Source organism: Teleopsis dalmanni, chromosome 2 (genome assembly GCF_002237135.1).
Source record: "Teleopsis dalmanni isolate 2A chromosome 2, ASM223713v2, whole genome shotgun sequence".
Lineage (NCBI taxonomy): Eukaryota > Metazoa > Arthropoda > Insecta > Diptera > Diopsidae > Teleopsis > Teleopsis dalmanni.
In genome coordinates this window covers 57,511,064-57,525,327 of record NC_051847.1, presented here as the reverse complement: position 1 = coordinate 57,525,327, position 14,264 = coordinate 57,511,064, and the positions used below count along the sequence as shown (strand labels likewise).

The 14,264-nt window shown below is 30.2% G+C and overlaps 4 protein-coding genes across 5 annotated transcripts; 1 reads left to right on the top strand and 3 right to left on the bottom strand.

The window, feature by feature from the left end:
• The first annotated feature begins 3,218 nt into the window (after window positions 1-3,218).
• Window positions 3,219-4,855, top strand: LOC119686174 (actin-like protein 6A). The gene is made up of 3 exons (XM_038100675.1): window positions 3,219-3,558; window positions 3,618-4,460; window positions 4,524-4,855. Exons 1-3 carry the CDS (start codon window positions 3,357-3,359, stop codon window positions 4,757-4,759), a joined length of 1,281 nt encoding a protein of 426 aa, XP_037956603.1. The 5' UTR covers window positions 3,219-3,356; the 3' UTR covers window positions 4,760-4,855.
• LOC119686175 (S-methyl-5'-thioadenosine phosphorylase-like) lies at window positions 4,853-6,307 on the bottom strand. Of its 2 annotated transcripts, none has more exons than XR_005252889.1 (4): window positions 6,100-6,307; window positions 5,168-5,947; window positions 5,011-5,097; window positions 4,853-4,944 (listed from the first exon to the last, which is right to left on the bottom strand). XR_005252889.1 is itself a non-coding variant. In XM_038100676.1 (4 exons), exons 1-3 carry the CDS (start codon window positions 6,202-6,204, stop codon window positions 5,062-5,064), a joined length of 921 nt encoding a protein of 306 aa, XP_037956604.1. In that variant the 5' UTR covers window positions 6,205-6,307; the 3' UTR covers window positions 4,853-4,944; window positions 5,015-5,061. The 2 variants fall into 2 exon arrangements, 1 of the variants encoding a protein (XP_037956604.1); XM_038100676.1 differs by having other exon boundaries at window positions 5,015-5,097.
• Window positions 6,308-6,389: 82 nt separating this feature from the next.
• Window positions 6,390-7,839, bottom strand: LOC119686176 (S-methyl-5'-thioadenosine phosphorylase-like). Its single transcript, XM_038100677.1, has 3 exons — window positions 7,615-7,839; window positions 6,759-7,538; window positions 6,390-6,694 (listed from the first exon to the last, which is right to left on the bottom strand). Exons 1-3 carry the CDS (start codon window positions 7,663-7,665, stop codon window positions 6,656-6,658), a joined length of 870 nt encoding a protein of 289 aa, XP_037956605.1. The 5' UTR covers window positions 7,666-7,839; the 3' UTR covers window positions 6,390-6,655.
• Window positions 7,840-9,966: 2,127 nt separating this feature from the next.
• LOC119674639 (structural maintenance of chromosomes protein 5-like) lies at window positions 9,967-13,089 on the bottom strand. The gene is made up of 6 exons (XM_038085788.1): window positions 13,081-13,089; window positions 12,731-12,934; window positions 12,449-12,673; window positions 10,743-10,900; window positions 10,565-10,682; window positions 9,967-10,120 (listed from the first exon to the last, which is right to left on the bottom strand). The coding sequence occupies exons 1-6, from the start codon at window positions 13,087-13,089 to the stop codon at window positions 10,037-10,039; spliced, it is 798 nt and encodes a 265-aa protein (XP_037941716.1). The 3' UTR covers window positions 9,967-10,036.
• Window positions 13,090-14,264: the final 1,175 nt, after the last annotated feature.

Below are 14,264 nucleotides of genomic sequence, written 5' to 3'. Positions count from 1 at the left end.
ATGTAAAAATGTTTATATATGTATATATATTTATTTGTAACATTTGGTCTATTCAAAACACAAAATTCGTATCTCCTAAATAAACCATATTTTATTGATCCTTTATATATAGGTTTTGATGTATAGAAGAAAAACGTGTTTCAGATTTGAGTTCAGCAGCCTCAAATTGATCTCCAGCCGTTGAGAAATTAAAAAACAAAATTAAGTATCGCACAGTGTTAATAAAAAGAGAGCTAAAATTGTTATCTTATTATCTTAGATAAAAATGATTATGTAGTGCCTGTAAAGCAAATCTAAATACTTCAAGATCTATCGAGTAAATATTTGTTTTCTTTCAATAGTTTTTGTGTCTTTTTTTCCAAAAAACTGTAACTTTTAAAAGACTGGTAACTATCTTTTCAAAGGTATGGAAAGGTAGTTAAAGCCGTATTGCAATAGGTCTACCTTTAAATAATTATAGTATGGTCACCCTATGTGAAAAGACATTCGTAAGTCTGAACCTTTTAAATATATTTAAGAAAATGAAAATTTTTGTTTAAATTGTATCGTCTACCCTTCTAATATTATTTTAAAAACAGACCAGTGATATCCAAAAAAAAGCATTTATAAATACATGTTGCGCCCCAATGCGTCGATAATATCTATATTATAAGCTATTAAAAACAATTTAGTAGAAGTTTTTTTGTACTTTAAAAAATTAAATCAAAAATTTTTAGTTGCCATTAAACAATAAAAATGAAGAGTATAAATTTCGGACGAATTTTAAAAACTACAAATTATTTTTTATTTTTTTGTATATATCACATACATATATACAATGCAAAAACATATCGATATCGTCTTACGCTCTTTGGTGTACTGCATTTTCTTCTAGTAACACTGATATATGCAATATCTTTTAATCAACATTTTGAGACGTCTCCAGTATTAGAGTTCTTAGATGTGGTATCGCCATTTTTGAGACGACTAACCCAACTACAATTACTTTTTGGATTAAAAATATTTTTATATAATATATATGAAATGCGAATGGTTAATCGTGTCACCAATGGAGTTGCAGAAATGCTTTCTTCTATAAAACTGAAAACAACTCTAACATATTGGAAAGAATTCATTTCTTACAGTTTACTATTTTCAACATTTTTGTTATCTATTGGATTTGGTTTATATATAGCCTATGAAATGGAATTCATATTGCCACCATTGGATCACATACTTGTAGGAGTTGCGTTATTTATTCCGCATTTTATGTTAGCAGGGGCCGTTAGATATTTTACAGTTGGGCAATGGTTATTTCGTGAAACACTACATACAGTGGAAATTGACTTTAATGAAGTAACAACGTTTGATATTAATATCAAAAAGTCAGGTTCCCTGGAGACTTTTGTTAATAATAATACAAAGTCAGATAGAGACTTTACAGTAATTAATACAACTAATTTAACAAATGTCCACGATTCCATATACTTGATAAGCATTGAACTTAAAAATATCGCTGAAAAACAAAAACTCTTTAAAAATGTTTTACAAAAACAACTATTAATGTTAGTTGTATTGAATAGTAATTGTCTATTAGCTGAAGTATATTCCATTATCTATTTCAAGACCTACTGGTATATCATGTTCGGAGAACGTGCGGAACGTGCATTTTATGCTGCCATTTATGGGATTTTTGTGTTTATTGTTTGCGATTATATATGTATATTGTTTTCCGAAATATCTTTCAATAATGTGGTAAATATATAGTACGGTTGGATTAATAAAACATATTTCTTTCGTGGTAACTACTTATTTATTCTAATCTTTTAACTTTATTCTAATTTTCAGAGAAGAAGCTTTAGCAATAACGTATATACAATTTTAAAGGACTGTAACAAATTTAGCAAAAATACACGTCACATATTAAAAGATATATATGGCATACTGAAAAAAGATCTCAATTTCAAATATATGAAAATCTTAAATTTTGTATTAGTAAGTGTATTCAAATATATAATATTAAAATATTTATGATTTCAATTCTCCTCTACAGTTGCAGTTTCTTATCACTTTAGTTATTTCTATTATAGTTATTTATCAATATTTAAATGATAAAATAAAGTTGCTGGATGATCGCATTGATGGATCTAATAGTGTGGAAGAGGAATAAAAAAATTAGCTGGAATTAATTTTAAAATAAAATTAAAATTGATATGAGAACTAAGGTGAATGTTATGTATTCTGCAATAAAAAAATGCGAATTTATAATACTCAAATTTTCTTTTAATATACATTTTAGTTACTATATATATTTGAAAACTTTACATTAAACGTTAGTATCTAAATTATCTCTGATTTTTATTAAATATACTTTACATATACTTAAAAACTTTTCAAATAATACTCTCTCTAAAACACATATTTTTACAGATTTAGACGTCAGTCTTTAGTTTTTATTCAGTTTCATTATTTTTATTCAGTTTTTATTAAATAAACTTTATATACACTTAAAAACTTTAGATTCATATAAAATAACGCTCTATCCATAACATATATTTTTACAGATTTAGATGTAAGTCTTTAAATTATGTCTGATGGTTTGAAATAAATTATGAACCAGACTCTTTATTTTTCTATTAATCTTCATAAGTGTGTAACATTTAAAAAGTTTTTTCTTTTTTCTTGATAAGTATTAAAAAATGTATGCAAGTAACTTGTAATTGACTTTTAACCCAATTTAAGTACTAAAAATGTATTTCATGTACTAATACAGGGCAGTCCAAAGCACAGCCCGCAGACCGCATATTTTTGTCGAAAACAACTTTAAACGTATGTATTTATTTCTGCGGCTCTCCAATCTGTACAATAATTTGTATTAACAGGTGGTCGCATCTGGTCTGGGCAGCCCTGTACTAATATATATAAAATGCGATACAAATATGTATGATTTTGACAGGGGTCATCAAAACACACACCTACATTGATTTAATAAATGACGATTAATAGCGTGCCATTTACACGTCAAATTTGTTATCCAAGAAATTCATGTAAAAATTTGCAACTTTAAAATCCAATATTTCTAGAATCAAAACTTATTTGTATAGATTTTACAAAAATCGTTATAAAACCGAAATGTCTCGGATATCGTATTAGTTCAACTTTATTTGTACACGTTAAATAAAAATTATGTACAAGCACGCTTACAACACTAAAATGTTGCAAAAATTTTTGTGATGTGGTAGCACTCTTTTTTGACAGCACATTTGAGGAAAAAAAAAATAAACTAGACGCTAAGAAGGCCGCAGTACTAAAGAATTTTTGGGATTTTTGTAAATTTAATAATAATTGTGTGAAAACTATTATAATACATAACAAATATGAGCACCGGAAATATGTTATATGGTGGTGATGAAATAGGGGCATTGGTATTTGATCCGGGACATCATTCTTTACGAGTCGGTTATGCACAAGAAGATACGCCGAAGGCTGAGATACCTTCAGTAGTAGGTGTTGGACCTAATGACTCTCCAACAAATATGGATTTAGAAACCAAAACAGACAATAATATAACACCAAATCGTAAGTTTCTCATATGTTGAATTAAATAATGTATTTAACTAATATTTTGTACACTTTAGATGCTGACACACGTAAATATTATGTGGATACAACCTACGTAAATGTGCCGCGCTCGAATATGGAAATACAATCATATATGAAAGATGGCATGATTGATAATTGGGATTTATTTGAAAAAGTTATTGATTATGCGTACGCGAAAGTAATACAGTCTGAGCCAGAATATCATCCGGTTTTATTTTCCGAAGCTTCGTGGAATGTACGTAACAATAGAGAAAAATTGACAGAATTAATGTTTGAAAAATATAATGTACCCGCATTCTTTTTGGTAAAAAATTCCGTTCTGGCAGCATTTGCTAGCGGACGTGCAACAGCATTGGTAGTTGATAGTGGAGCTACACATACTTCCGCTGTACCAGTACATGAAGGTTATGTACTATCGCAAGCGGTCGTTAAATCACCACTCGGTGGCGATTATTTATCATTACAATGTCGTACACTTTTAGAGAAACAAAATATCGACCTAACTCCTGTGTACAAAATTGCATCTAAAGATGTCGTGAAAGAAAGAGATGCTGCGAGATTTGTCACACGTAATTTACCAGAAAATTTAACAACTTCATGGCAAAATTATATGGTTAAATTGATGATGCAAGATTTTCAAGTGAATGTTCTACAGGTCTTGGAAAATCCATACGATGAACGTGTTGCTTCACAAATACCAACAGTTCATTATGAATTTCCAAATGGCTATCACCAAGAATTCGGTTCTGAACGTTTTAAATTGGCTGAATGTCTATTCGACAATGCTATGCTAGGAGCTGGTCAGTTGGCTTCAACAAGTGTAGGAATGTGTGATGCAGATGTCAGATTGTCTTTATATGGTTCCGTTGTTGTAACAGGTAAGTGTAATGAATAATAACAGTTCCGAATAGTTAAAAATTTTTTGTTTTTACTTTCCAAAGGTGGTAATACTCTACTGCAAGGTTTTCCAGAACGTCTTAATCGCGATTTACAACTACGCGCACCCTCCAATACTCGACTTAAAATGATTTCTGCGAATGGTAGTGTGGAGAGACGTTTCGGCGCATGGATAGGTGGTTCAATACTGGCTAGTATTGGTACATTCCAACAGATGTGGATATCGTCACAAGAATACGAAGAATCGGGTAAAAGTCAGGTTGAAAGAAAATGTCCATGAAAATGTGTCTATGTAAAAATGAACATTTTTTGTATGCTGCTAATTTATACTTCCTATCTATGCATTAAAAACATTAAAAAACAAATATTAATATAAAAAAGGCTATTTATTTATTAAAAAATATACAAAACATTTGTAGACTATTAATGAGCTTATTAATCAACAAGTTGTCTAAAATAGAGATTCTGTAAAAAATTTATTAATATATAATTAAAGGCTATGAGTAAGTGGAAATCTGTGAAATCTGTTACCTACATGCTTATGTCATCCTGCCAAACCGGGTTGGTGTGTGTTTTTTGTTGCTATTCAGGTGTTAACAAATTGTTAGCGACAAGATTCTGTAAAAAGAAATGTGTTTATATATATATATATATGTGCATAGACACTATTAATCAAAGTATTCTTTACTTGAGCTTCCTGTATATCGTTTGCCCAATCTTGTTTGGGTATATTCTCTATTGTCTTTAGCAATAAGCCTGTAACTTTCTGTATATTCTTTGCAAAGACTTCTAGTACACTTTGAGCACTAACATGGTCGGTATCATCTCGCCATGAATCATAGTCAGTTGCTATAGCTACTGCGCCATATAGCAAACCTGCCTCCTTAGCTAATATCACTTCTGGTACCATGGTCATATTGACTAAATGTCCTCCAGCCTGTTTTACCCAATTACTTTCGGCGCGCGAAGAATAACGTGGGCCCTCGATGACCACTACAGTAGCACCATCGTGTACACTTATACCCAACTCACAGGCAGTTTTTAAAAGTATTTGTCGCATTGGTTCACTAAATATTGGATACATAGGTAAATGACAGATTCCCTTAGCGGCCTTTTTGCTGCCATCGAAGAATGTTTGTTGTCGTTTCGTCGTACGATCAAGAAAATCACTTGGAATTACCAAATCGCCACGTTTATAATTTTCACACAGACTCCCACAAGCAAAGGATGCAAGCACATGTGTGCAACCAACTTTCTTTAAGGCACATATATTGGCTCGGTAGTTGACATTTCCCGGCATTGTTGAGTGTTTTCGTCCGTGTCTAGCTAGTAACGCACACTTTTGTTTACCTACAGTACCTTCAATGATTTTGTCAGATGGAGGACCAAATATTGTACTAACTACTTTCTCCTGCCGATTTTCCATTATATCAGGATTGTCAAGACCAGATCCACCTATAATTCCTACCTAAAAGTCAGTCAAGTGAATTGTTAGATTAGGACTCTCAAAATATAACAGTAAAATACTGATATCCAAATCATTTTATATAAACACCAGGCAGGCACATATTATCTTTACGCTTTAGTTTGATTTTAATACATTAGATATGAATATTTTACCTTTATCGGTACTTTTTTGCTGTCAGAATGTATAAATTTGCTTAATACCACCCCGAAATTTTTTGGATCAAATGTTGTTTTTGCAAAACAAGACCAAAAACCCATTGCAATGGAATAATTTAGAAGGGAGCGCGAAAAACCTAAAGATATCAAACCAGCAAATATGTTTTTAGTTTCATATTTTATTAAAGACCACAAAAAATTGTTTTTTTTTGACATATAAATTCATTTTACTTCGTTTTTATTTTCATTTAAAATTTGTGCTTAAAATTGCTAAGGTTGCCTTTTTATTTTTTTTGTCGCTGCGTCCCGTGCATCCTGCGCGGCGCTTAACGGCACGTCGTTTTTGCAGACGATAGCGTAGCAAAGAATGCTTACGTTGTGCTAAGGACGTTGGTTTTTTTTGTTCTTTTTGGAGTGCAGGTAGATCATATAATATCAAAATGCAATGAACTTTTGGTGTAAGATTCATATTAGGATTTCGTAACATTTTATTTGCTGATTTATTCTTTATTATTGTGTCTTTAGTAATTTTGGTGCATAGTGTTAAAAAGCGTCACATGTCAGCGGACATCGTGTTTTTACAGACGCATTGCTATTGATAAAAATAAAAAATTTTAATATAAATGCGATTATAAATAATTGAGAAATAAACTTACATTTGCGCTTTCTATCTCTTCACTCCAATCTTCTTTGGCAATATTCTCCACAGCTTTTGTAAGAATTTTTTTAATTTTAACAACATTTTCTGCGAATGTTTTAAGTACTTCCTCCACATTGACGCTCTCACAACCTATTCGCCAACAATCGTAATCTGTAGCCATGGCAATCGAAGCATACAAAAGTCCTGCTTCCTTTGCAAGTACTACCTCGGGACAAATCGTCATATTGACAAGGTCTCCACCCCACTGGCGATACATGTTACTCTCAGCACGTGAAGAATAACGTGGCCCTTCAATTGCTACTACAGTGCCGCCATCACGGACAGTGTAGCCCAATTCACTAGCGGTTGATATTAAAAGTTTGCGTGTGCGATCATTAAAAGCTGGAAACACTGGTAAATGGCACACACCACGTGGACTATTTTCACTACCATCGTAAAAGGTTTGGGCACGTTTTGTGGTGCGATCAATGAAGTCATGAGGTGCTATCAAATCACCAGGACGTATATCTTCACGCAAACTACCACAGGCTGTTGAGACTATTACGTGTGTACAGTTTAGATTACGCATAGCCCATATGTTGGCACGATAATTAACATTCGTTGGCATAATGTCATGTTTCCGTCCATGCCGCGCAAGAAGCACACATTTAACGCCGGCAATTTCTCCTTCTATTAGAGCATCGGAAGTTTCACCAAATGGCGTAGTAATATGTGTTTCTTTACGATTTTCAAGTATATCCGGATCGTCTAAGCCAGAACCTCCTATGATACCAATCTGTATACGTATGTTTATTATTATTTTACTCCGCACAAATTATTTTACATGAAAACACCAAACTATGGGAACTTACTTTTATTGGCATCGGATCCAAATTAGAATCTCCACACTTTATGCGTATCATTTTCGGTTTTCGATGATGTCACTATATAAAATTGTAGTGCAGTTAGAAAAGTAATTAATGTCGGCTATTTTATTTGTTTTACTACATGTATGTTAATAACTGCAAACTCTCTCACATGTTCATCAAATCGAACTGGAATTTTAGGGCTCAAAATGTAAAGTGCTCTCCATATGAAGCAAACCATTGCAATTGTTACGGAACTGCCAACATTAAAATCAATATCCGCCTTCAGAATTGCAATATTTATCATTCACAATTATGTTTAGCTCAAGTGGTAAGGCATGTGGCTAGTTTGCCACACAATGTTTATTTCTTACTACTAATGAATTATTTACAAACTTAATGTTAATTATTTACACGATAATGAAAAATTAATTAAAATAAAATGAGTTTTTGGTTCTTTACAAACGGTGGTTGTTAACGCGTGGCACATCGTTAAAACAAACTGCTTTATTAAAAAAGGCAGAATACTATCTACTTATTCTCCTTTTGGTTTTGTTTTTGGCACTAGATGGCGCTGGAGTCTGTGTGTCACGGATTCGCCACAGGCATATTTACATTAACGGAGGAGAGTAAGAGTATACCCTTTCAATTTTGCGCAACGGAAGCTACTGCGTTTTTAAACCTGATTTACTTACATATACAATATTATATTATTGTGTATATATATGTAGGTGCTTTCGGCAGCTTTTTAGAGTGGTAAAAAACATCAAATTGCTTATTATAGGCGCTAAGCGAGATACTAGCAGTGATGCTAATACTCTGATTTTAGTCTACGAAGTTGACCGAAATATCTGTAATATAAATAATTTTGTAAAAAATTTAATATATAACTAAAATGGCATTTACACAGGCTTCAAATGGCTCATTTTGGTCAAAAATCGAAAATAAGAAGCAAATGTGCCATTCTTGCATACAAAATTTCAAGCGCGAATCAGATCCATTGGATCATATTCTGTATAAATGCATTCCAACGAGGTTCAAATGCTTTCCAAATATCTTTCAAATGCAAAGAAATTAACCATATCTTAAATAAAAGCTTTTCATGACATTTTGGCAGTTTGAAAAAGTTTTCGGCCAATGTAAACGCCATATAAAGCTTATAAGTGATATAATACGATTTTTGTGTTATGTAGGATATGAAATTCTTTAAAAATTCCATGAAGTTTCTTCATGTTGCTATTCACTGAACACACTTGTGTTTAGATTTCAAGAGGACAACATCTGTTTTCAAAGCGCACTTTGTTTGGATGTCTATTTTTGAATGTCTATTTAATACATCCAATATATATGATAGTGTAGTTATATAAATTATGCAAATAATTTAGTATATTTTTGTTGTATTTGCACAAAATAATCATGTAAACAAAAAACATATGACCAAAAACAAATAGTTTATTGGAAAGCATTTGTTAGATTCTTTTTGTGTTAATAGAGCATTTAAAGCTTTGCTTAAGTTTTATATTAAATTAAGTGCAGATAGCCATCTACACATGATGAGCATACCTGCATAAAGTAAACAACTTTCCGCAATCTAATTTTCAATTTCTTACACATTTCACTATTGACCCACTTATTTAGTTTATATTGAAACACCATTTGACAAAATATATATTTTTTATAAATTAAAATGCACTTTTTTTAGTTCAAAATGAAACATGTCGAAATTATAATAATAATTATTTTATAAGTATTTAAAAATATGTTTGTGATTACAGGTTAATAACAAATTTAAATTTATATTTTTCACATGTTATGATTTATTAAAAACAAAGTATAAAAATATTAGTAAGAATCTAGTAACAAATAGGTCCTTAAATAAGTAACATTTTTTTAGATATTTTTTTTATAAAATATATTACATAAATTGTACAAGCATATTATTTTATTTAACAAAATCAATCAAAATATGTTTGCACAATTGTTCTAATTAAAAATGAATTTAACAAATTTTCAACATATTCTATTTTTTGTTATATTTTATATTATTTAAATTTTACATATCATATAAGCTTAGACATCTTTAAGTAAATTAACATTATTTTTACTGGGAAAGTTTCTGAACGTTTAATTATTTAAATTAGAAATTAGGAAATCATCAATTAAAATACCTACGAAAATACTATTAGATAAGCAAGGTTTCTTAAATTACTTTTTTTTAAATATTTTTTTATCACTATTATTATTATTATTAAAATACAATAGAGATATGTTTATTATTTCTTTAAAAAAATATTTTACTTATTTTTAATATAAAAATAACAAAAAACCAATAATTGTTTTAAGAGAAGCAGTCTGCGTTTACTGATCCGTTAAATATTACTTATATACTTATTTTTAATATAAAAATAACAAAAAACCAATAATTGTTTTAAGAGAAGCAGTCTGCGTTTACTGATCCGTTAAATATTACATGTATAGCCATTCTCTCGTTACATGGTAAATTGGGTAGCAGCTGGAAGACATTAAAAAATATACGTTATGATTTATTTTCATATTGATGTTGTGCCTAAGGTTATTAATAAGTTAAATTTGTTTTATACAAACACAAATGACACCACTACGCTTTCCTACAATTTTCTGACCGAGTTTAGTACGTTTAATTATTCTGAGCAACGTTTTTCTCTACGCCATATTTCGACGTTACAGCTTTTAATATACATAAATTAATTAACCACAACAACAAACACAATATTAACTTTTAAAATTAAATATTATAATATTATCTTTTTTGTTTAAATTAATAATTTAAAAATAATAAAACCCAAGATATATTTTTAAAGAACACTGATGGTCGAAATAAGCGTATGATTTGGCAAAAATTCAATTAATTAAAAATAAAAATTTTTGTTATAATTTACTACTCATTAAAATCGAAAAATAATTTATATAATTTTACCTTTGGTGTAACTAAGAAGAACTGCGGTTTATTCGGAGCGGTGGTTTCGTTAACAATCATATTAAATATTTTGCGTTCATTAGTCGAATCCATTCCTTGATTGATTTCATCTACACAACTGAAAATGCAGACCAAGATTTTAGTTTTAACACGAATTAGAAAAGAATATTATATTTACCGAAACGGAACATGAGTTAATTGTTGAAGAGCTAAAGTGTAAGTAGCAGTCGCAACAGCTCTTTCGCCTCCCGATTGCACATACTTATCAAGAACTTGAAGTGGGACGTTCTTTCTGAATTGGACATTTATTTGGATACCATACTTCTCGAAATCATACTAGAATTTTAAGAAAATATCATTACTTTAATAAAAATATCATTACGTGAAGTAAATATAACGTTGAAATAATTGTAATAAATTAAATTTGCGAGCATTTCTGCTCATAAGCAATTATATTAATGCTGTTGACAAGATTATCTTAAAAAACTATTCGAAAGCAATGAGTATTGTAGGCTTCTAATATATTTTTTTAGTAGACATAAGAATGATAGTTTATTGTTTCCTGAAAAACATCGACTTATAAAAATTATACCAATATTAATTTTGGTGAATGTGGGGTGTTTCGTTCAATATTTAAATATGAAGGACTAAATTTATTGGTAATTACTTCTCATACTTAATGCTTGCTTTTAAATTAATAGAAATACTTATTACAATATTTAGATGAAAAAAAAACCATATGAGAGACTTAATTTTGTAACAATTTTAACTTTATGTCTGATAAATGCGTCAAGCCAGAGCTTTTCCGTGTTAAGTCATTAAATTCAATACATTTTTTCATTCCATTAGATATTTGTGCGATTAGATTTCCTTAGAAACATCGTCAAATTTTATTAAAAATCGATATCTGCAAGTCATGATGAAAAAGCACTTTAAAAGGTTCTTTTTAGAACGCATACAGAGTACGCATGGTGCTGATAAACGGTATTGAAACATGATATCGATGCATGGGCCTTATACATAATATGTTGATAGGAAATAGGAATAAACAGAGTACCAGCTCCAAACGGAGCGGAGCACTGCGACCATGGTTGATGTGTTGTGCTGCAACAGACCCTAACCTAACAGAAGATATTCCGTCTTCCGAATGAAAGCCAGAATGTTGGACGTTGAGCACCTCCGAATGTCAGAAGGGGAGAGTAGTTCACGACACAGTAGCCTCTTCCTGACGTAGATCAAAGCTGGACAGTCACAGCGAATGTGACTGGAAGTCTAGTCTTCTTCTAGGCAGACTTGACAATCTATCTCTTCGGACAGAATTATTTTGTTAAGGTGATAACGCAGTTCATGGTGACCCATTAAATATTGCACCAACAACCTCAACTCTGTTCTGCTGAAGAAGGATACGTTACTTTAACTGTAGTGATGAACAAGCTCTTTAGCCTGACGGTTACCTTGAAAGTCGCGCCAGCAACGATAATCCCTATATATTTTGTTTAAAAGTGTATGAAATATGATTTATTTCCATCGTTTTACCTAAATTTGAGGGATTAAAGTCATATAAATGAATTTACATGTCAAGATATATGATATAGGTGCGCGACTAATTAATTCAACGGCGTCAGAAACTGAATACTGAATTTTGTCAGGTAGAGTAAAAATGAAGGATTATGTTAACAAAAAAATTACATGCTTCAAGGGATGTCTTCTGCATTGCTGTACTAAATAATGAAGCATACCAGGTATAATAAAAATTAAAAACAATGATAAAAAAGGAAGACTTCAAGAATTGTCACCTGAATTAAAACCTAAATTTTTTTTATATTTAATTAAATTACTTAAATCAAAAATATATAATAAGAAATAAACAAGGTAATTACTTACATCGTCTACTTTATATAAAATTACTTCACCAACGTATTTCATTTCAGCCATAAACTCGCTAAAACTTTTATTAATCGCGTCAATAACATTATTAACTATTGGAAACCATTTATCATATATTCTTTTAATTTCAGATTCTCCATTTTCTACACTGTTATCCAATGTTTTGATCTTTTCAGTCAATTCTTTCACTTCCAAATCTTTACTTTCGTGCTCTCTTATAACCTAAATAAATGTTTAAAGTAAATATATTTGTTATTGGGAATTTATGGTAAGTAATACTTCTGGATCTATTTCCTCCATGCATTCTAGACGTGCAAGTAATTCATTTTTAATATCATTCACTTCATCCAACGAAGTGGGCAATTCTTCAAAATATGGATTATTCGCATTATATTTCTTCTTTAAGTGTAGAATTTTTCTTTGTATCTCCTCCAGAACACTTTTTTGCTTTTCAATCTGTGCAGTTATTTTCGCCACCACTGCCTAAAAATATATTTATAAAATCGAAATAAGTTAATAATGGAATATCATTCATATTTTATTTAACTAAAAATTCAAACTGCTATGTAATTAAGATTTAGTGTCAGTAGAATGAGATTACACTATATAAACCTGTTTCAATATTATACGTTATGCATTACTTTCTAATTGCCGGAGCAACAAAAAGGTTACATTAGTATTCCGTACTAATCCGGTGCGTTCTTAGCATTACATAAAGATGAAGAAATACGAGAGTACTAGTGCAATTCTTCGGTTTAATCGAAGAATTTTTGTGAAAATTGTGTGCTCTACGACAGAACGAGGAAGATTGTTGATTATAACTTATAAGACTTATAAGGTGATCTACAAATAATTTTCTTATTGTATACATTAATTCTTCATTTAATTCTTAATTTTACAAAAAAAAAATGGTTCTATATATTCTATACAAAATTAATTGTATAGAATGTGAATACCTGTTTAAGTGTATACTTTGCCGATATGTTCGAGCCGAGAGAAAATTTTTCCAAACATCACATTTTGATGTTTCACTGGTCCACTAATTTTTTTTAATAATAAAGGGATCTGCCTCTGCGAGCTTCGCTCTCCAAACCCTGGTATTTTCATATATGCTCTTTCATATTTAACAATGGCTGCGTTTCAGCAAACATGATCCGCTCAATTTTACATGCAAAACAAAAACAATGGGGTGAACCAGCAGTTGATCTGGTTCACTTTCTGATTCAATGTGGAATGTATGTAAAAGATAAAAGTGGAACGTATTTTAATGCAAATGAGGTTGACAATGCGATGCAACGGTGTAGTAAAATTATAAACAAATCTACATCTATAATCTATATTTATTTATTATTGATTTTATTTATTTTATTTACTTATTTATTTAATATGTCATTATTATTTATTTCTTTGTTTGAAGTAATGTTTTAATTATTACTATTACTATAAATTAAAATTATTAAAATTAATTAAAATTATTACTTTAATTATTTACGTATTATTATTATTAAAAAAGTGTTGTTTGATAATTTATGAAAATCAATTAATTTGAAATGAATATATAAACATTAAGTTGAATACATTTATTTAATTAAAACAGGACAATACATAAGGAAACAGGCTCTCCAACATACACATTTATAAAAAAAAACATTGCAAACTGCTTGCAAGTTTAAGCTATATTCATGCTTTCTTTTGAAATAAGCCTAATTGCTATGGTGAGGTGCATTTATTTTAACATGTGTGCTGTCAATAATGAACGGAAATTTTGCAATTGATATAAGCTAAACACTAGTTCTTTTAATTATTCTCCATA

Excerpts from the sequence above, each read along its gene's own strand:
- LOC119686174 (XM_038100675.1), top strand. The coding sequence starts at position 3,357 with ATGAGCACCGGAAATATGTTATATGGTGGTGATGAAATAGGGGCATTG. Across the intron at positions 3,559-3,617 it reads CAATAATATAACACCAAATC|ATGCTGACACACGTAAATAT; the intron begins GTAAGTTTCTCA and ends TGTACACTTTAG. Across the intron at positions 4,461-4,523 it reads TGGTTCCGTTGTTGTAACAG|GTGGTAATACTCTACTGCAA; the intron begins GTAAGTGTAATG and ends TACTTTCCAAAG.
- LOC119686175 (XM_038100676.1), bottom strand. The coding sequence starts at position 6,204 with ATGGGTTTTTGGTCTTGTTTTGCAAAAACAACATTTGATCCAAAAAAT. Across the intron at positions 5,948-6,099 it reads GCAAAAAAGTACCGATAAAG|GTAGGAATTATAGGTGGATC; the intron begins GTAAAATATTCA and ends ACTGACTTTTAG. Across the intron at positions 5,098-5,167 it reads ACGATATACAGGAAGCTCAA|AATCTTGTCGCTAACAATTT; the intron begins GTAAAGAATACT and ends TTCTTTTTACAG.
- LOC119674639 (XM_038085788.1), bottom strand. Across the intron at positions 10,901-12,448 it reads TTTTATATAAAGTAGACGAT|TATGATTTCGAGAAGTATGG; the intron begins GTAAGTAATTAC and ends TTAAAATTCTAG. Across the intron at positions 10,121-10,564 it reads TCTTCTTAGTTACACCAAAG|CTGCTACCCAATTTACCATG; the intron begins GTAAAATTATAT and ends AATGTCTTCCAG.
- LOC119686176 (XM_038100677.1), bottom strand. The coding sequence starts at position 7,665 with ATGATACGCATAAAGTGTGGAGATTCTAATTTGGATCCGATGCCAATA. Across the intron at positions 7,539-7,614 it reads TGGATCCGATGCCAATAAAA|ATTGGTATCATAGGAGGTTC; the intron begins GTAAGTTCCCAT and ends ATACGTATACAG. Across the intron at positions 6,695-6,758 it reads AAGAGATAGAAAGCGCAAAT|CAATGCGTCTGTAAAAACAC; the intron begins GTAAGTTTATTT and ends TTTTATCAATAG.